The sequence below is a fragment of the Corapipo altera genome, unplaced genomic scaffold (assembly GCF_003945725.1).
Source record: "Corapipo altera isolate COAL_440 unplaced genomic scaffold, ASM394572v1 2, whole genome shotgun sequence".
Classification (NCBI taxonomy): Eukaryota; Metazoa; Chordata; class Aves; order Passeriformes; family Pipridae; genus Corapipo; species Corapipo altera.
In genome coordinates, this window is record NW_020884890.1 from 3060977 (window position 1) to 3081903 (window position 20927).

General features: G+C 36.7%; 1 protein-coding gene across 1 annotated transcript in view; it reads right to left on the minus strand.

Annotated features, from left to right (window-relative positions):
- The window catches only part of EYS (eyes shut homolog), an 853574-nt gene that overhangs the window by 106514 nt on the left and 726133 nt on the right, over positions 1 to 20927 (minus strand). Inside the window, exons 41-42 of the mRNA XM_027644956.1 lie at positions 11241 to 11349; positions 8205 to 8425 (exon numbers count right to left, since the gene is read on the minus strand). Of these exons, the coding sequence (XP_027500757.1) occupies positions 8205 to 8425; positions 11241 to 11349 (330 nt within the window). The remainder of the gene's footprint in view (positions 1 to 8204; positions 8426 to 11240; positions 11350 to 20927) is intronic.

Genomic DNA, 20927 nt, shown 5'->3' on the forward strand with positions numbered 1-20927 from the left:
AGTGAAATTCTTATTAAGAATCTGTACACCACTACCTCAGTTGGAGAAATATGTATGAATATTGTTTTGAGTGTTTCTATTTATGCTTAAACATCTCACTTGCCTTGGAAAAAGACAGTATACTAACAAGTTTGCACATATGTTGTATTTTAAAGCTTCAAACAAGATACTCCTTCTGGAATCAAAGCTATCAGAAATACAGATTTGGTTGTCCTATAATTCTCAAAAATAATGTTACATAATATTTCTAGGCATTCAGTCAAAACGTTCTAAAATGACTGGTATAACAATGGCATTTACTGGTATTTCAATACCTACACTAAAATTTTAGCAGTGGTAGCTTTTCTGATTTAAGTAAAATTGAATAAAAATTATATATAACATGATGTGTAACAAATTTTTTGCACAGCTTGCACATTATCTAAAGAGTCAGGAGTTTTAAGTCCTATTTATGTTTGGATCCTTGATTTTCCTGCATGCTCTGTTTTCAGTGTGTCACTTTTCACACCAAGAGAAAACTAAATCTTTGAATCTGAGGACACAAAAAATTGATTTTCTCACAGACGTTTTTAATACAACCAACACTGTACAGCCTAAAATAAAATAAGAACAGTTTACACTTTGAACATCACTTTTTCTAACTTGTTTGTTTGGACTATTTTGCAATTGCCAGAACGAAGAGGGGATGGGGCCGTGGCACAGCACGGGTTCAGGAGACAAGGTAGAGTACAGGTAGAAAGCTTTATTGAAGCGTGCACGCGATTTCTTATCAGCTCAGGAGGTGAAAGGGTCAGAATATGGGGTGGAGCATGAGACAGACAAATGGGGGAACAAATCAGGGTAGGGACACAGGCAAAAGGGAGAGGAAAAGGGTAAATGATAACTGTCTCCTCTCTGCAGCTTCTTCAGCCTATCAGAGAAGGGAGTGGGGGGAGCAGGGAGTAGGCAAACTCCTGGCGAGCCTAAGTATGCCCAGGCTATGCACTTTGTAGTGTGGATACAGTGAAACCACATAAAAACAGTAAAGTCCATATAATAACTGTAAGGTCCATACAAAAAAATCCTGTCAATTGCTGTATGCCTTTCTCCACACCTGAAACTGTTCCCGTCCTGAATCTTGCTCCTTCACAGTGTACCTCATTTTAATCCCTAGTAAAGAAGTTGCAGATTTAAAATCCTTATTTAAAAAGAACAACAGTTGAATGTTACTATATCCAATAATATTTATGAGCTTGCATTTTGTCTTTTCACCATACATTATCATAATCCAATTCCCTGAGGGCTTTCAGATGTTTAGTTTAAAGTCTATAGCATCAACTCTTAATGCCACCAATTGAATGGAACACAGCTTTGATTTCTTTGCCAAATCTCGCCTCCATACGACCATAATCTGAGGAATATAATACCTAAGAAATAAAGTATCATAAAATGGGAATCTGTTTCTAACGCCAAAAGTAAGACACATCTAGTTCAATTAATTCAGTCTTGAAACAGAGATCCTAAAAAAACTGTAGATTAGAACAATTTACTGTCTAAACTTCAAGGGCTAAAAGCCAGGATTAAAGTTTTAGGTTTCTGTTCTGATTTAAGGAAAATTAAGGTTAGAGAAATGTAGATTTAGTTAAAAAAAAATTGTGTGGAGTTTTTATATGGCTCTTAAGCTGAATGCAATTCTTTCTACCAGAAAGGTCAGTCAAGGTAAATGAATTCTCTGTCTGTTAATACCTAGTGTTAGGAACATTGGAGTTGAAATTTTCTCTTTTACTTACTTGACTTTCCTGTGAGAACATGATATAACAAACATATACCCAACAGGATTTTTGGTCATTATGAGAAGCTCAATGTTTCAGTCTTTCAAACTCCTCAAATATAAAAGATTTTTCTTAATAAGAATAACATTATTTTTTCCAAACATAATGAGGAACCTGAAAGGATGAACATTCTCTCTTCCAGAAAAAGAAAAGAGTTTGGATATAAATTTAAATGAATTCTTTTCTTCACCAAGGCCAAATTTGAAGTAAGAATTAGAAAAACCAATATATTTCCAAATGTGAATCTCTTTCATAAGCACTAAACTCCTGCGATATAATCTCATTAAAAGAACAGGATCCAAAAAATTCAAGTCCTCAGACTAGTTCCAAAACTTTTCCCTGAATAAGTCCATATGTTATAAATTCTGAAAAGGTGTGAGAACGTACAATTCTCATTTGGAAATCTTCATTTGAAAATCAACTAAAATGGAATTTAATCCCTTTGTTTGGTTTATCTTTCTGCAAGTCAAATTCAGTGGAACTTAAAATATTAGTTATGAACTTAATATGGATCTTAGTGACGTTAACCAGGATTTAGATTCGTGAAAAACTCAATAAACAGATCTATATAATATGTTGACCTGAGTCTCTTAGTTTATAAAACAGATCTATAGAAAGCTTCTTGATATATGATCAACTCTGTTATTTCTGACTAGCTGGTACCTTTCTTACCCAGAAACACTTACATCTAAAGCAGTGATAGAAAATCCATGAGCAAGAAATTCTAAAAATTTGGTCTGCAATACTGTTATTAGTTTTCAGAGATGCTTCAGTGTTCCTAGGTTTGAAAATGTACACTTACTCATTCTTGGGTAACAATTCTATCTTTAGGTCAACAAGCACACAAACCAGATTTTGCAAGCTGGAAACAAATTGTAGCTCTGTTTTAGAAATGTGAGAAAAGAATTAATAATTTCTTTGAAACGGAAAACGAGATGTAAAAAAATATTGAAAAGAACATTTCAATATCTCCAAAATCTACAGTTTAATCTCTTTACTTTTTTCTCTCCTAAAAAGTCATATTCATAATTACTTTTTCTGCTGTTTATTTTAATTAATATTTAAGATACATACTAAAAACAGATCACCAAATTTATGAAATAACTTCACCTGGTCTCCTCAGCATCTGCATCATATGATATTCTATCACTTAATCAAGTTCAATCATAAAATTACCTTTTACTTTCAAGAAAGCTAACCCAGAACTATTCTATAACTTTTTTTTTTTTAAAGAGACATTCAAAATGTTATCACGTGAACTTGAAGAAACAGTTTGGATGGAATTTTTCATTTGATGATCTACTGCTAAAAGCCTAAGAGGCATGCAGAAAATAGTTTATGAAATATGATTTAAAATATGTATTTTCCTATTTGTAGCTGAAAAGGTACCATCCAAATTAGATCTATATCTAGGAAGGTTTTGTGGTTTGAGAGGCCCCTTCCCCCGGGGGGACTGAAAATGGTTTACTTGAGAATGGCTCTTCCGATGCAGAGTCAATCAAAAGCCACAATAATGCCTCTGTGAAATGACATATTTGATAGAACCGGAAGAGAAGGTGATTGCACAGTTAAAATTAGAGCTGTGAGGTAGCTGAGGGGTATAGGGCCCCATAGGGGTGGGGGGCCCTTTCCCTTCCCCCCCCGGGCCCTGTCCAGCCGAGCTGGGTCCCTGGCCAAAAACATACAGCATCCAGAGAGAGAGAGAGAGACTCTCCAGGAGTTCTCTGGCTGGCCTCACCAACTTCCCTCACTGCAGAGGAGGGGTGGTGATAAGCTGGCTAGACCCTGCCAGCCCTGACCCAGGAGGACTCAAGGCCATGACTCTGAGCCGGTAGCAGCTCGGAGCAGAGAAGCCCCTGAGAAGAAGTGGCGGCAGCTACGGCCAGGGCCGAGACTGGGCTCCCGGCCAAAGAGATGTAGCCAAGATCAGAAGAATTCCAGAGAGCGAGAGAAAAGCTGCCCAGAAAAGTAGAGCATGGCACAGAGCCAGACCGAAGAACACAGGAGTGTCCCACTGGGAGAGCTTGCAACGGAGCAGAGAAAGAGAAACTTTAGTCAGTCTCACTACCCCTTCCCTTCCATGGAGGTGGGAGGGGGTGACTGGAGCTGAAATGGGAGCAGCAGAGAAGGGCTGAAGGGCCCAGAGATGTCCTGCAAGCTAGACCAGGATGGCCAGACCCTGAGTTTGCAGCAACCAAAGCAGTAGAAGCAACAGCAGCAGCAACGAACTGGACGAGCAGAGAGTTTGCCTGTGTCCGGGAGCTGAGCAGAGCAGAGAGAGAAAGGCCAAGCTTGGAACATTCTAGGGTAGGACTGAGCCAAAACCCCAGAACCTTTTGGCCCTGTGATACGGTTTGAGGTTGGCTCCCTGCCAAGTCTCCAAATCTTACCACAAGAAGTGTGTGTGTTTCCCCCCCCCAGCCCCAACCTCAGGGAGAAGAGGGAAAAAAAGAACCAAGAAAAAACCAAAACGAGAGAGAGGTAGCTAAAGCAATATATATATAAATATATTTACACTTATATTACAGTTATATACAGTTGAAATATATATACAATTTCACAAGGGAAAGGGAAGGGGAAAGGGAAAAGGAACAAAACCAAAATAAAATATATATATCTCCCAATCAGTAGCCCAGTCTCTAGCAACTAAAAAGAATTAGCAAAAGACTATCTTACTACTCTCCTTGGGACAGCAGAGAGTCGTGCTGGAACGATCACTGGCAACTTCCGCCTCCCAAGGTTGACAAGGCCTTACCAGGCCTCGCTCCCCAACACGGCAGACTCAACAGCAGGGAGCCTGCACCTCCAAGCTGCTGGAAGGAAAGAGAGCAAAGGCCTTTCCTCCTTTCTTCTTATAGTCTGGCTTACGTAAAAATCGTAGGGAATACTGGGTAAATCTGGGTCCTTCCTTGGTTACAAACTGGTCACCAAGGGAGGCCTAGCCCAAACTACCACACCCTGGGAGGAGGGGTGGTCCCCTTGGAGAGGGGTCCCCAGAGAGTAAACTCCCTGTGGAAGGAAACCTCCATGGAGCAGGGAATAAAGACTTAAAGCTTTAACTCCCTGTACTCCGTGGTAAAGACATGGTGATAACAAGTGTTTCCCTCAAAGCCCATGGATGAACCCTCAGTGGCAACTGAACAGTTAGAGGCAGGGTTCTGAGGCCTAGCGCTCTATAGGAGAGAGCGAAAAAAATTTTTCCAGCTACAACAAATTGAAACTGTAATCCTGAGAGTGAAGGACAGACTTCTTCTTCTCCTGGACTGATATGGGGGAAGAAGGGGTGATTTTTGTAAATACATAATTTGTCATCATAGGAAGTACTATTTAGAATTGGTGTATATATTATTCTATAGTTTCTATTCTGTTAATAATAAATTTTGATATTATTTCCCCATGCTGAGTCTGTTCTGCCTGTGTGAAACTTCTCTCACTCTTTTAGCAGATTTGTGGGGGTTTGAAAAATTGGGCCTGGGTCAAACCACGAGAGAAGATATCTCTTACATTATCAGAGGATGAAAATTGAAAAGTTACATTCCCTGTATATTTTTGGTGATTACAGCATTCATAGCAGTCGAAATGTGAAGATAACTGTCTCTCTATTGAAATTTATTGTTAATTGAGTTTGATTTTTCAGTCTTGGCTAATTGATTAACATTAATGGACCCATCTGCTGCATCAATACATGAGGAATACCAACAGTAAGAATAATCACTGTAAGAATAGTTTGAGACACTGAAAACATGATTGTTTGTGGGAGTAATTAATTTTAAGATTGTACTCTACATTGTAAAAGCTAAGCTTGTAGGTGTTTACATTTTTTGGGTCTTTATACAATTTAAAACAAACATTAATCAAATACTACTTGTGTAGTGGCTGACATAATTGTCAAATCATTGGTGAGGTACTTTTGAGAGTTTCTTTCCCACACACAGATGTGTCTTCTTAATTAACTCTAAGCTTGGTTTGCAACATCTGCCTCATATGATCAGGATGCCATGTAGAATATTAAGAGGCTCCTAGGTTAATATTTCCATGCCCTTTTCAAACACATCCAAATCTAATGAGTTTTAAATTCTGTAGAACATATATATATGACAATCAAACCCTAAATTTACTGAATAATTGTCATTTTTTCCCCCTTTAAAATTAACCAACCTCTGAAATTTTACATTAGCATAGATTTAAAGCGCAATAAAAGAGCTAGTGAACTTGAAAAAGTGCTTCTTAAAGGAGTAGAGGACTTACATAGGAGACTACCTTGTTTTTAAACCTAATACAATAGTATCTGTGTAAAGAATTAAAAATTTGGACTTGTGTTGAACTACTCATCTGATACAGCGTATGTTTAGCTGCTCTTGAAACTGAATGGCTTTTATTCTACTGTGATGGCTTTGGCTGGGATAGAGTTAATTTCGTTCACAATAGCTGGTATGGGGTTGTGTTTTGGATTTGTGCTGAACACAGTGTTCATAATACAGGCATGTTTTTGTTATTACTGAGCAGCATTTGTGCAGAGTCAAGGCCTTTCTGCTCCTCACCCCACCCCACCAGCGAGGAGGCTGGAGGTGCATGAGGAGTTGGAAGGAGACACAGCCAGGACAGCTCATCCCCAACTAACCAAAAGCATATTCCAGACCATGTGACATCATACTTAGCATATCAAGTTGGAGTACGAAGGAGGAAGCAGGGGACATTCAGAGTGATGGTGTTTGTCTTCCCAAGTCACCATTACACATGATAAAGCTCTGCTTTCCCATCACCGGTGTCCTGACTGGACAATCAGGGTTGGATCTGGCCCTGGTTCCCCTCTCTGGGCTAGATTCTTATCCCTCACCAGTGGACTGATATCCCAGCCCAGTCTCAGCCTGTTGCTATACCCAGGGATGTGCCCAATACCAAAGGGCTGGGTCTGCCCTGGTGCCCCATTTGGCCCTGCCCTGATATGACCCTGGGGAGCACCTGATGTAGCCAATGACCAGAACACAGGGAGTTGCTGGCCCCAGCTGCATTCGAAATTTTGTATCTGAACACCAGCTACATACTAGTCCCTGCCTCTTTCTGCCAAAAAATACAAAGAAAACATTTTTCTTGCAAATACATTTCTCATGCATAATTATAGTAATTAATAGGATGAACACTACATAGCATTTTTGTACTCAGTTGATGAGAAACAGCAAGTAACTTTCTTTTAAGAACAACAGTAAACAAGTGTTTCTTTTGAAAAAGACCTACCTATTCTCAGAAGTATATATTGATAAGCTCCAATTTTCATTATAGAACATGGCTGAGATATTTCCCATGTAATAATTCATAGTCTTTCAGAAGCAAACCCACTAATTCGTTGCCAGACACCTGAAGAATAACATGTACTGGAAAAAAATATTTTTTCTTTTTGTTTCCACTCAGCAGTGTAATTGAAACAACCGACAAAAATCTTGTTATAGCATCATATACCTCCCTCACTGTTGATGAGTGAATCCTATCAGGTCCCATGGACTTATATATGTTCTGTTGGTTTAAAAGTTCCCAAATCTGATTCTTGTCCCCTAGGTGTAAGTCTGCTGTTTCCAGACTTTCTCTTGCAGGAGAAGAATAGGGTTCCTGAAGGTCAATTATCAATAAAGACTGAGGCAAAGAAAGCACTGAGTATTTCAGTCTTTTCTGAATCCTTTGTCAACAGAACTCCTGCACCATTCAGCAGTAAGCCTACATTTTGCCAAGTCTTCCCTTGGCAGCTGATATCCTTGTAGAAGCATTTGGTTTTACTCTGCATGTCCCCCTGCCAGATCAATCTCTAGATGGACTTTGGCTTTTCCCATATCTGTGTAGCTGGATATTTTCTCTGTATTCTAGAGATTTGTCAGGAGCATCTTATTCACTGGTGCAGGCTTCCTGACACTTGATTTCCTGCCCATTAGAATGAGTCGTTCTTGGGCATGGAGGAAGTAATCCCAAAAAATCAGTTGTCAAACATTTTGTACCCAGGAGCACATCAAGAAGACGAGTGAGGGTACAAGGCCTAGTAAAACACAGAGTTGTTAGGCTGAAGAATGAGATCTTATGTGCTTTCTGTCCAAGCTGTCTATACAAATGTTCTGATTTAGTCTTGTAGTGGAACTGATCTAATTGGTTGCAAAGGAATTCTGGCATCAACCAAATATGTATGCTACATTGACAATGTAATTACATTTTATATTGCTTTTCATGTAAGAAAATAAAGTATAAAATCTCTCTGGTTGCCATGAGGATGTCGTATTTTCTGTTTAAGATTATCAGGACAAAAGGTTGGTGATTATTTTATTATAGAGAAAATTATAATAATTTTTCATTAAGGACGAAACTACTGACCACAGAATGTAAATGGATGATGAGTAAAGAAATAACTCTTACCTAGTGCAGGTTCCACCATTGTGACATGGATGATAATCACATATTGGAACATTGCAGTTCTCAACATTCCTCCCTCCAAGAGCCTCATCTATGATGAACAACTCTTTGTGGTTAACTTGAAAATCCCTAATGCATCCTTTATAGCCATGTATCTGTCCAGCACATTGATGAACCTCTTCATGAACAGGAACATTTCCAAGGAAGATTGATCCAAAGGTGATCTGCAGAAACAAAAAGAGAATCATCAGAAAAGAATGTGATTTGTGAAGTTACTGTAAACAATGAATGAATAATAATTGCTGATCAAGGAGATAGTAATTACTTGAAGATGGACAAAAACTATGATACTTGCTGGAAAGATTCTTTCTAAAAATGTGATTCTCTTCTTTAAAAATGTAATCCCTACAGAGAGAGTGGTTTAATGCATTTTCATATTTTCAAATATATGTTTCCCATGAAACACAAATTGGAATTCCCAGCCTTAATCACAATGAACATGGTAAGTTTTTCACATGGCTTCCCTCATCCTGTATGATGTGTTGTACATTCATGGTTGAGATTTGGTGCAGAAACACCAAAGCTGTAGACTTGAAGATATTTTCTTTAGTTCCTGGGACCTGTGGGACCCCTATAAGATGAATACAGAAATAAGATTTTAGGTGTTTTTTTGATGAATGACAGAAAACAGACTGCTATACTGAAGCCCAGGGGAAAAAAGGGAAATTTTCAAATTTCCAAATGCCTAGAAAATCCTTATAAAGGCACCAGAGAAACAACCACAACTTTTTCCAGGTTGAGACTGACCAAATCACATCAGTGCTCACTATGGTAATTCCTGTTTTGCCTGACTTAAGATTCAAACCCTTGACCATCACATATAAAGCATGTATGACTCATTTAGCACTGTGTATTCCACTCCTCAAGCTGACACCTGACTTTCTGGAATTCTGACATGGGGCTTCATCGTTCCCAAGTTTCTTTGCTAAATTCTTAGGCATTGAAAAAAATAATTACTTTTTCACTGGTGTGTCACTATTATGTATTTATTTGTACAATACCATCAAACCAGAAAGAGGGTGAAACCTAGCCAATTCATGTCAAGCAGGAGTAAACAAATGGAATAAGAAATATATCACAGCATGTGTGAAATGTGAGGAGATAATTTATAGTGAAGGGGCTCTTCACTACCATATTCAGACATCAACTGTAAAGAACTAGGAACAGGAGGAAAACATCACATTGATTTAACTGGAATTCACACATCTGTATGATTTTTGTTTTGCTGTTTCCTGTATTGCCTTTGTCAGTCCCGAAGCTATGTTGCTGACAATTGCAAGTGAAATTTGGAGTTACGGTGAATGTGAATACTGCCAGATATTCCTCTACTTAGTGTCTTTCATTTTGAAGGGAAAGAGAAAAACACCTGCTTCTTTTAGAGCATGGATAAAATTAAATCAGATTTTTCATGTCAGAGGAATTCAAAGACGTTGGCTCAGCACTTGTTGAACTAATTTCATATCACTTGACTTTATCCCCTTTCAAACAAAGCTATAAACCAGTGCAGTGAAAGACAAGATTTATAAGTAGTGTTTGCAGACATTTTCTCTCTGCTTGTGAATCTATTTCAAGAATTAATCAAAGTGTTGAACTGCATTATAAAGTGTCTTAAGTGATAAAGAGAAATGTTTTTAACAGTCCTCATGCAACACAATTTTTTTTACTATTGGACCTTTTTTACAAAAGCACTTACCTTGGGGGTAGGTTCAGTGTACCCTAGAACAACTTCAGTAGGCTCTGCTCAGTTTTTTGCATCAATGGATTTTATCATAATGTATTAGATGTTCTAACTCATGTTAGTACAGCATAATACACATTCTTTCTGTAAAGGTTACATTCTGAATTTAACTGACTTAACCAGAAAATATTTTAAAGAGGCACACAGAAAGAATTCCTGTAAGTCTTGTTAATAACATAACAGCTTAATATAGCATTAAATCAAAATTTTATTTAATATTCATGATTAACTTTTCAAATACTAATTTGAAAATATGCTACTTTCCTTGGAGCCTGAGTGCTAAAAATTATTAGCTCAACCAGTAATGGGAAGATATCTGCTAGTTGTCTTAGACATAAGAAATTTCTTTTTTTTCTTTCTTTCTTTGATTGTGTACTTTGTAAAGAAAATAGGGGCTCTGGGAGATTAGGAGCAGATCTGTAAAGTGTAATAGTCATGAGGATGTGACATTCATAATAGATACCATGCAAGGGAAGAAATTCTTTTACAAACCAGAGGTGCATACTGTGAGTTGCACAGCATGATTAGCATCGCTACAGGTAACTGGCCTGCCTTCTGGTGAACAAACTTATAAAGCAAGTTACCAATCATAGTTTAAATTCTGAAGTCTAAAAGCATTTTAAATGTATAATGCAGAAATAATCTTGTGATGAAAGAATGCATAACAAAGAGAGGCAATAACATGGAGACAAAGAATAACAGAAAAAAATCAAGATTTCGGAAATCTACCAATTTACCATTTAGAATGAGTCTTCTGATACCAGTTTCAAAATGGAGACTGTTATTTTTGCAATAATATTCAGAAGTGAAGTCCTAGCAAGAATTCTGAAATCAGGTTAAATCACTGATGATCATAACTGTCTTCCAATAGACAGTGTGGCTTGCAACTAGAAAGTAACTAGAATTACTGCTTAGCAATATCTTAATTGTTTCTAACACCATGGCCTTAGGTAAACGACATCGCTTATATATTTTTTTCCTTTCATACCATCAGTGGCCTTTCCATGGACTTTGGGCAGCTGAAATAGAAGTTTCAGAGTTAGGTAAACTTAAGAAATAAGTGGAAATAGTATGGATGCTTGATGGGAAAAGACCTATTAAAGAGAAATTAAGTACATTTAATGACAACTGAAGAGGAGTTTTTTAGTTAGAATACCTCCTCTCCTTTGAAAATAATGAAGTACATATGTTGATAAAATGTTCAAAGCATATAGCTATTTTTTGATGTCTTTCAGACTGACCTGAGATGCTTGATGTGAGAAAGAGAGTCTGTGCTGTACAGGAGGATTTCCATCTGCAGCCATTTCAATCAGACAGTAACCTTCAGGACTGCTCACAGGCAACAGGTAGCTGGAAGGAAACAGATCATTACTGTTTGTGCTGTTGACCACAGAGTATTCAAACCTCTCACAGCAAAGGCAAAGTGAAAAAGATGCTTATGCCTCTATAAAGGATGACAATCTTTGCACAATATAATTCCAGTTTCATGGCTACTTGAACTACCTAGGAGACAAAAGATGTAAGTTTCTTCTACTAATGTCTCTCTTTTATTTGCTTTCTTACTGTTCTTGATTCTAGTGTTTTAAATGTATACAGAGACAAAGAAGAAAGAGATCTTTAAATATATAGGTGGGTATTGATAAATTTTAAGTGCTAACTGCAACTGACATATGGTCTCCCTAGTATAGAGAGTTGTTGGACAAGTAACATCAATGTTGAATGACGTTGAACAGCCTAGGTTGAAATTTCCTTTTCCTACCCTAGAGGGGAAACAGAAATGGAATAAAGAATGAAAGGCTGCATATCTCTGAGCAGAAAAATTACACTGTGATCTAGTTATCACTACTTGGAAAGCGTGTTGTTGAGGCAAACTCTGGTACTGAGCTTCATAGATAAAGAAGAATATAAGGTTAAGGGAACTTGTGAAGTAAATACTGGTGAATATTCAATAAAACACTGAAAATTCTTCAGCTTCTTTTCATGATGAGATCTGATAAAATGTTATTAATATTATCACCAATAAAAATTCAATACCAAAAGGATGATTTTAAAAAAATACTGATTTTTTACTTAGAAAGGAAATTTGCATAAACATTATCACAGCAAATACAGAATAGGACAATAGCAGTCCATAGATTCTTTAAAACTGACCTCTGCTATTCCTGTAGAAATGCTTTTGAATTCCATTTGGCTTCTGTTTCAATTTTTATGTACTTTCAAAGAGAATGTGTTGGGCCCCTCTTTGGGAAGGATATTAAGGTTTGCTGACCACATGTAGTCTGCACAGGAAACTGCTCTGTCAAATCCATATAACAAGGTTTCCAGAGTAAGGCTTTTAACAAGAACAATGTTATATCTTTGTGTAATATTTCACAAATGTTACACAACAGACTTTACAAAATATTCTGAAAAAAAAATTAAACACTTATATCACCTGCCAAATTTTCTATTTTTTTGTCAGTTGAATAAATGGTAAAGGACAATGACAAGAGTCTCATAAATTAGTTCATGTTGAAACAGATGAAATTTTATTTTAGGTGTATGAAAGAATTAAAATATTTTAAAGCCCATTATGTTCCACACACTAGAAGCATATATTGCTAATCATAGGAATGACCTCAGAATTGACAAGGACAAATTTACTCCTAGAGAAATCACGTAAAGACATACCATACTCTCAAATGCCTACTTTTTTATTATCACCACCTGGTTGGTTGTGTGCAGCTGCTGTAGCATGATTTATCCCTGGTCATGCCTTGAGCTTTGTTTTTCTGCTCCTGTGTCTAAAGTCTTACTGTTTTATCCTCTTGTCTGTAGATTCATTACGAAATTTGGAGTTTCAGTTTTCACTTCTGAAGTTACTGGGAACATTGTGTTGACATAAATGGATATAGTATTAGGCCCCTAATGAATATTTATAAATTCACTGCAGTGCAGTTATTTCTGAGTGAGCAGCACAAAAGCGATATGTCTACTAACACAAGTCTCGTAGCCAGCATACATCTACATCAGCTGCTGATGCATCCATATTAATAAATCCTACCTTTGCAATGGTTATATCACTCCTGGTTTCAGAGATAAATCAGTCAATACCAACTCATTGACTTTTTACTGTGTTCTGCTGCGTGGGGTTGAAATGTGCTAAATTATTTCATCTTGGTAAGTATGCAAAACTTTTCTTATTTTTGAATCTTTCTTTTGAAGCTCTGAGATATTTGAATGGTATCTTCTATTATACCCTTTTGAAATGTGATCTAGACTCATAGACTATTAAAACAAGTTTGAAATATATTCATTTGTATTTATTATTTTAGATTGAAACAGGAGCCAGGCCTAAAAGAGTTAACTGAGATATCTTGGCCTGCTAAGAACCCCCAATACCTGTTTTGCTAGAAGAACATTTTAGGAGCACTGATTAATATCATGTTCTGTTCTGCTCACTGGACCAAAGGCCACCTTATAGAAAGAATACGAGTAGTATACACACAGCAATAAATTAGGTAAACTAGATGTTTGAATAAGATATAGAAGGCCCAGAGCCAGGATTTTGCAAGCTTGAAGAATTCAGGTCACCTAATTGAATAGGTCAAATTGAGGAAGACGTCCATGGAGACCACCAGAGGAATGGAGGCTTGAGGAGAAGACCCCCACAGTAGAAGACTGCACATGTCTGGAATGACTCTGCCCAGGGACTAGCCTACTTATTAATATGTATGTTAAATGATGTAACAATGTATCTAAAGTGTATAAAATGGCTTATATTTTGCACTTTCAAGCAGAGCAAGTTTGTCCAGCGTGAGCTGGCTTGCTCCCAACATTGAATAAACAAATACCTTGCTGCTTAAAGATACAAAAGTCTCTGAGCAGTTCTTCATACCAGATTTTTCGGCGTCAGGTTAAAATTATTTCTTTTTCTAAACAACCCCTTACATCACATACTATAATAGTCCAGCCCACAAAGAAAAAAAGCTTAAGTGATGTGGCAAAGTTAATAAAGAAGAATGTTCACCTAATGAAAAAGAAAAGAACCATATGGTCTATGTCAGTTTGACAATCTTCAAGCAATTAGCCATCCAAGTCAAATTCAGCATCGTAAGTTTTGTTTGCAAATGTCTAGTATTCACACATTCTCACTGTTTTGCACACATAATTTCCCTTGTTTTGATCTTTTGCTAGAGAAAAAAAAATGGAAAATTAAAAACTTAATTTAGGTGCCACTAAAATAAGCCTTAAAGATTGCTTGATGTTGACGTGGTCTTCACTGATGTATCTTAATGTAGACAAGTCCAAGTATCATAAATCCATATAGATAATAACACAGTCATCCCTACTCAGGCAGAAGTTTAAAGAAATATTTCAGAAAAAAAGAGAATCCACTTAAAAAACCCCCAGTATCTATAAACAGCAGCTATTACACAATGATTTTGGTCATTGAGTGTTGAATTCACAAGGGACACAGAGTTGCCTTTTTTTTTTTTAATATGTAACAATGAACTCTCAAAGAGCAGCACTGATTTATTTGATATCAGTCAGTAGATTAGTGACTGAGTTCTGAGAATAAAACCACAGACCACAAGCAGCAGCCTACTGCCCTGTATTCTAGAGTGCATGTTTAGGAATGCTACCACTGCTTTCTTCAGCATCTGATCCTTTCTCTGTAAGGATTTCCAAAGAAGTCATACTTGAAATTTCTCCCTGTCTTATGTCATAGAAAGGAAAAACTCATTTGAAATATGAACAAAATGAATATTTTTCATGCTTACATTACCACAAAATTAGGACTGTTTGAATTTGCCAGATTACTTAAATATGCTTAGAATAGCTTTAAGAAAGCAACAGAGCATGGAAAATTACTGTCCAAAAGACAGTTTTCTTAGAAAATTATGAAAATAATGAAAAATGGCAATTAAACCATAAATCCTGTCTCTGTCTTTATTATACCTTTTAAATACACAAAGTGCTACAATATAGACATATGCAAAACATAGTCATATTAGTTTCTTAAAACAATGATGGAAAAAAGAATGCACTTGAAATATTTTGTTGCAGAAATTACCTGAATTAAAATGTCACTTATCTTTCTCTAACCTGATAATATTTTTCTTATAATCTATGTTTAAATCTGTCTTACTCGTGCAACTGAATAAATGCAGTTATATTATTTCATGCATCTCGTAAAAGATTGAAATCCATTATCCACATTAGAAAAGAAAAAATGGAACCGATGATTTATTCTCTTGACATTTTTTATTTTTCTAATTAACCTTATATTATGAGATACTGACCTCACATTAAGAACACCTGAGATGAAAGTGGCTAATCACTGACATCTTTTAATTTTGAAGTATTTTTAGTTCAATTGTGATTTTTCACTCTTTTAGAGTGAAAGGCATTTCAGTCCATCTGCCTCACATCTCGGTGGCATATTCTGGTTGTGTTCAAAGCCAGCATATTTTTTCCTCCAGAGACAGTGACAGGAGAGAATGCAATACAATTCCTATGGCAGGATAATTTTGTCAGGCACCAAAATTGTAATTCATGCACATCACATTCATAATGATGAAAAAAGGATTAACAGAGGAGTAAAGAACTGGGTGTGGGGGGAGTAGTTATGGGAAATGTGTGTGTGTGTAGGATGTATGGCAATGTTATGCACAATAATCTAAGTATGCCTAGAGCCATGTGGAGCCCAGCCTGTTCCTGTAGATGCTAAGGTATAGGCCTGATGTAGTTGAATATATATTTCCAAAAATTTGAAATAAGATGTTCAGCCTTCTTATTTGTATTTATCTGAGAATAACTTGATTTTTTTCATAGCTGCTGTGCCTTTTATATGAACTCGCTAAGAACAAGAATTACTAAGGCTTTAAAATTTACAAAAGACTCATGGACCTCAATAGGTGCAAACTAGAAATTACATACAGTGATTAATGTCATCACTAGTTACCTCTTGATTAATTCTGTGCATGAACACCAAATTTCTAACCAAGTGCGATGTTTACCTCACACACTCATGACACATTTTTGGATATTAAGTATTGGATCAATTTAGGTCTGGAAATTATATTCAAAGAAATCCTCTTATGCTAGCTAATATAGGGACACTTCTAAATCAAATGTCACCTGATATGATCTTGCTCAAGTAAATGTTTTAGCTTAAATTATCACAGCTACTTCTCCAGGTGGAAATACAATCATACTTTTTTTCCTTTCAAGGTAGTCACCAGGTGGCACTAAAGGAGCACAGTAGAAAGCATGAATGCAAAATTCATACTAATGTCTCTACTAATAATAGGAAAGACTGACTTAAGCTCTAATTGATAGCATGATTGCTTCAGCTTCCAGTTTATATCAAGGGAAACACAGTAAAGTATCTTAAACTGATTGCATATTTGACAATATGGATGAGAATAGGTCAGGAGACTAGAACTTCTGGAAGACCTTTAACTGCTTTCATGCATTATAATTACCTAATGTAATAATGTAAAAATCATACATTCATGGTTATGTAAACATGCTTAAGAAAATGTAGTTTATAGCAATTATATTTTCTCTATAGTGCTGTAGGTGCAGCTGTATTTCTAACAGATTAAGGAGAGGCATAGCAGAATTAAAATGTCAGATTAGCAGGTATAACCCCCCCCAAGCAATTATAAAGAGAACCTTTGTTTTTATCCAAGCTAAATTATCACAGTAAGATTGATTCTGAACAAAGATAGCTAGCAGACCAGGGTTTCTGGTCTTCTGAAAATTTATTAGAAAGTATTTACACTACTGTCCATTTTATGATGTCACAAATGGAGGATTACACTTGGAACTATTTGCTATTTTTCACCTTACAAGCTGACAAACACTAGCCTGTCTTAATAGGTCAACAAAGAAAAAAATCCCCACAAAATTCCCTTTGTAAGTATTGATATTAAAGACACAATATAAAATGACTGCTGCAAAACACCGAAACAGTGGCTTCATTTACACCCTTGATTAACCAGAGCAGTTGTCAAGGGAACATCTAACCAACTGTCAAGTAATACAGGAGATTTTTGAAGAACAGCGATTTTACTTTTGGCTGAGCACATTCAATTCACAAGTGTGAAAATCTGTACAGTACCTTACAGTTTTAATAATATCTTGGCACTTTTTTCTGAAATTTTTACACTTACTACTTTTTTTCCCCCTAAAAATATATTTTTTAGAATTCCATTATTATAAAAACATACCTTATCTTCCTAAAATTAAGTTCAGCATACTGCTTCCATGGAAATGTCTCTTTACCCTCTTCTAGTTCAGTAAGGTGAAATTTTGTTATTTCTTACCAATTTCAAGTGCAATATCAAGAAGTGACAATTACAAAAATGAATGTTCTATTTTATGTCTGACATTTTATTTGAAATCAATGAAACATCTGTCATAACCTCCAGCCATTCAACATCAAATGTCAGGTTTTCTAATTGCCGTAAACTGACCAAACACTAAAAGCATACTAGTGGGGGAGAAAGGGAGAGACAAATGAAGACAAAGGAGGGAAGTAGGTAAAAACAAGAAATATGAAAAATCCAAAATTATTTTGACCTCTAAAGTGTCTTACTGCAATCCCTTGATGCCTCTGTCTTTAAGAAAAATTAAAAAAAAACACACACAAAAAGAGGTGTGTAAACTTTGGGAACACATTTGTGGATGATAAACTCTCAGCTGACCCTGAACTTGTTCGAACCTTGCTGCTGGATGTGCATAAATCTCTAGGTCCTGATGGGACTCATCCCAGAGTACAGAAATGTCTGGCCAGTGTCACCACAGGACCTCTCTTAATCATTTGTCAATGATCTTGGGAGTCTAGAGAAGTCCCAGTTGACTGGAAGCTGGCAAATGTCCCAGCTTTCAAGAAGGGAAAGAAGGAAGACCTTGTTAATTACAGGTCTGTCAATCTCACTTCAGTGCCTGGTAAAATTATAGGAGAGGCAGTTCTGGGAGTTATTGAAAGACACCCAAAAGACAACACAGTCATTGGTCACAGCCAGCACGGGTTCATGAGGGTCAAGTCTGGCATCACCAACTTAATTCCCTTTTATCATAGAATCGTAGAATCAATCGGGTTGGAAAAGACCTTCGAGATCATCAAGTTCAACTTTTGATCCAACACTACCTTGGTTCCAGACCATGGCACTAAGTGCCACATTCAGTCTCATCTTAAAAACCTCTAAGGACAGGGAATCCACCACCTCCCTCGGCAGCCCATTCTAATGTCTGATTACTCTCTCTGTAAAAAATTTCTTCCTAATATCCAACTTAAACCACTCCTGGTAAAGCTTAAGATCGTGCCCTCTTATCCTACTGCTGGTTGCCTGGGAGAAGACACCGACTCCCACCTGTCTACAACCTCCTTTCAGGGAGTTGTAGAGAGTGATGATTCTATGATTCTATTAGAGTGTGTCCAGGGTAAACTGACCAAGATAGTGAAAGGCCTTGAGGGCAAGACTCACAAGGAGTTTCTGAGGTCACTTGACTTGTTCATCTTGAAGAAGAGAAAGCTGAGGAGTGACCTCATTGCAATCTACAATATCCTCAAGGGGAGCTGTGAAAGGGGAGGTGCTGATCTCCTCTCTCTTGTGACCAGCAATAGGACACAAGGAAATTGAACAAAGCTGCATCAGGGGAAGTTCAGATTGGACTTTAGAAAAGGTTCTTCACAGAGAGAATGGTCAGTCACTGGAACAGGCTCCTGAGGGAAGTGGTCATGGCACCAATATGTCAGAGTTCAAGGAGTGGATGATGGTCTTAAGTGTACGGTTTAGTTTTAGGTAGTTTTGCAAGGAGCTGGGAATTGGACTCAATGATCCTTACAGATCCCTTCCAACTTGAGATAATCTATGATTAGTTGTCAGAGGTCTGTGGTAGGAGAAGAAAAGAAACTGTAGCTATTATATACTTTTCTGATGGGGCAGGAAATCTGGTAGTTTTGCTGATGGTTAATTTTCAGTGTTTTCTTAATTGCGCCTTAGAGCATCTGGTATTTGTATGAGATTCAAGAGCCTTACGTCACTTTGTGAAGAAAATCAGTTAACAGTCTTTGGCAGCACTACATTGAACATTACATTCTGTTATTGTTGACACTTTCTTCGTATCCATACGTTGAAGGCTGTTCCTCCTATTGACACTAAAATATTGATGCTATTTGTAATTAAATTCCTCCCTTATTCTTCGATCATTTTGATGAGAATATGTAGGAAAAAGAACTTGGAAAAATATGCAAATGTAAACAAATTTGAGTGAGCCCTCAAAGACAGCCAATTAGCATATGTAAGAGTATGCACAGTAAAGCTTTTGAATATTTTTTGGGGTCTAGCCTGACTTAGGAATATAAGCAGTTGCTCTGATATATTTGTACCAAATAATAAGGGTCTTATAGCTAGGATACAAATTATATTGCTTGTCTACCTCTATACCCCGTATTGTGTGGTCTGTTTGTATGGCAAAGAGGGTCCTGCAGTACTGCACTGATCCTGATTCAAAAAGACATCAGAGGTTTCTGTTACTGGCTATTGCAGAAAAGGAATAATATTTTAAACTGAACTGGAGCTTTTCTCTATTATATGTAACGCTCTGTCTTCAGCTCAGTTTGTTCCTCAGTGCTCCAAACTGCAATTTCAAAATACTGCTTAATGCTTCAAATGAAAAGAGTTACGTAAAGGATCACCTAAAAACCCCTGAAACCTGACTTTTTAGAGCATCAATCCAGTTACGTTATGGTTGACTTTGAAAATATTCTAAAACATTGCATTTTCTCTTTCTTCATTGTGGTTCCAACCAAGGAAACATAAAGAAAAGATCTATCTAGCTGTTGCTTGAACACAGTTACACAGTTTTATGGGAATACCAATCTTAGGCACCCCTTTCAACATCAATTTCCTTTTAAATCAAATGTTTCTTATTTGCATTTAATAATAGATTTATTGATAGGCTGTTTTATACACTGAACATGATTTTCTGTTGAGTTTTGGATTTATCTGTGGGAAATAACAAACATTTCAGACAACACTTCAAAATGTGTGAGGAAATTGGAACTGAATTGCACATATGATATTTACACTAGAAATCTTATGTAATGCACAGAGTAATTTGCACAGCAATATCACATTCTCTTACAAAATGCCTCCTTTCCCCCCATTTTTCCACAAAAAGTCTTTAAAAAAATCTTCAAAAAAATCTTCAACTAGCTTAATTTGCTGTACATTTGGAAAGCGCCATTCGTCAAAATTCTGACTTTGAAAATGACATCGCAGTTTTTCCCAGACCTTCTGAAAACAGGCCAACTTCTAGCAAACTGTAACAAGTGACAATGGACTCATGTTAATGCAAATGAGAAAAAATACATCTTCCTATTACCCAGGAAGAATAATAGCAACCTTACTTGACTGTCATACTGAAAGTGCTGAGCCTTCTCCAGTCACACATATATCAAGCTATAAGAAATAAAGAATCCATAAGAGAAAACTCTCGTTGTCTTTCCCTTATTAACATGCTGTGAGAAAATATATCAAAACAAATCCACAAAATTTCAAACCTGTTTATCACATTTACTTCCATATTACCCAGTTTTAAATTGAAAAAAATCTGTCAGTCTGACACTGACTTTTTTGCCATTATTTTGTGGGACAGAACCTTTTTTATGTTGAAAGGTATTTAAAAAAAAGTATTTATTCTACTCTTCAATTCACATGGCATTTTCTTTGATTTAGAGATAATGTAATAAAGATTTATCAGAAATTGGTTTGATGGAAATCATCATCTTTCTCCCAGTTGGCTAATTGAAATCTACCCTATTTCATTTTGAAGCCGTTCCCCCCTTGTCCCCTACATGCCCATATAAAAAAGTCCCTCTTTTCTCTTTTTGATATGGGGATGCTAGTAGAATTGAATAGCATAAGAGA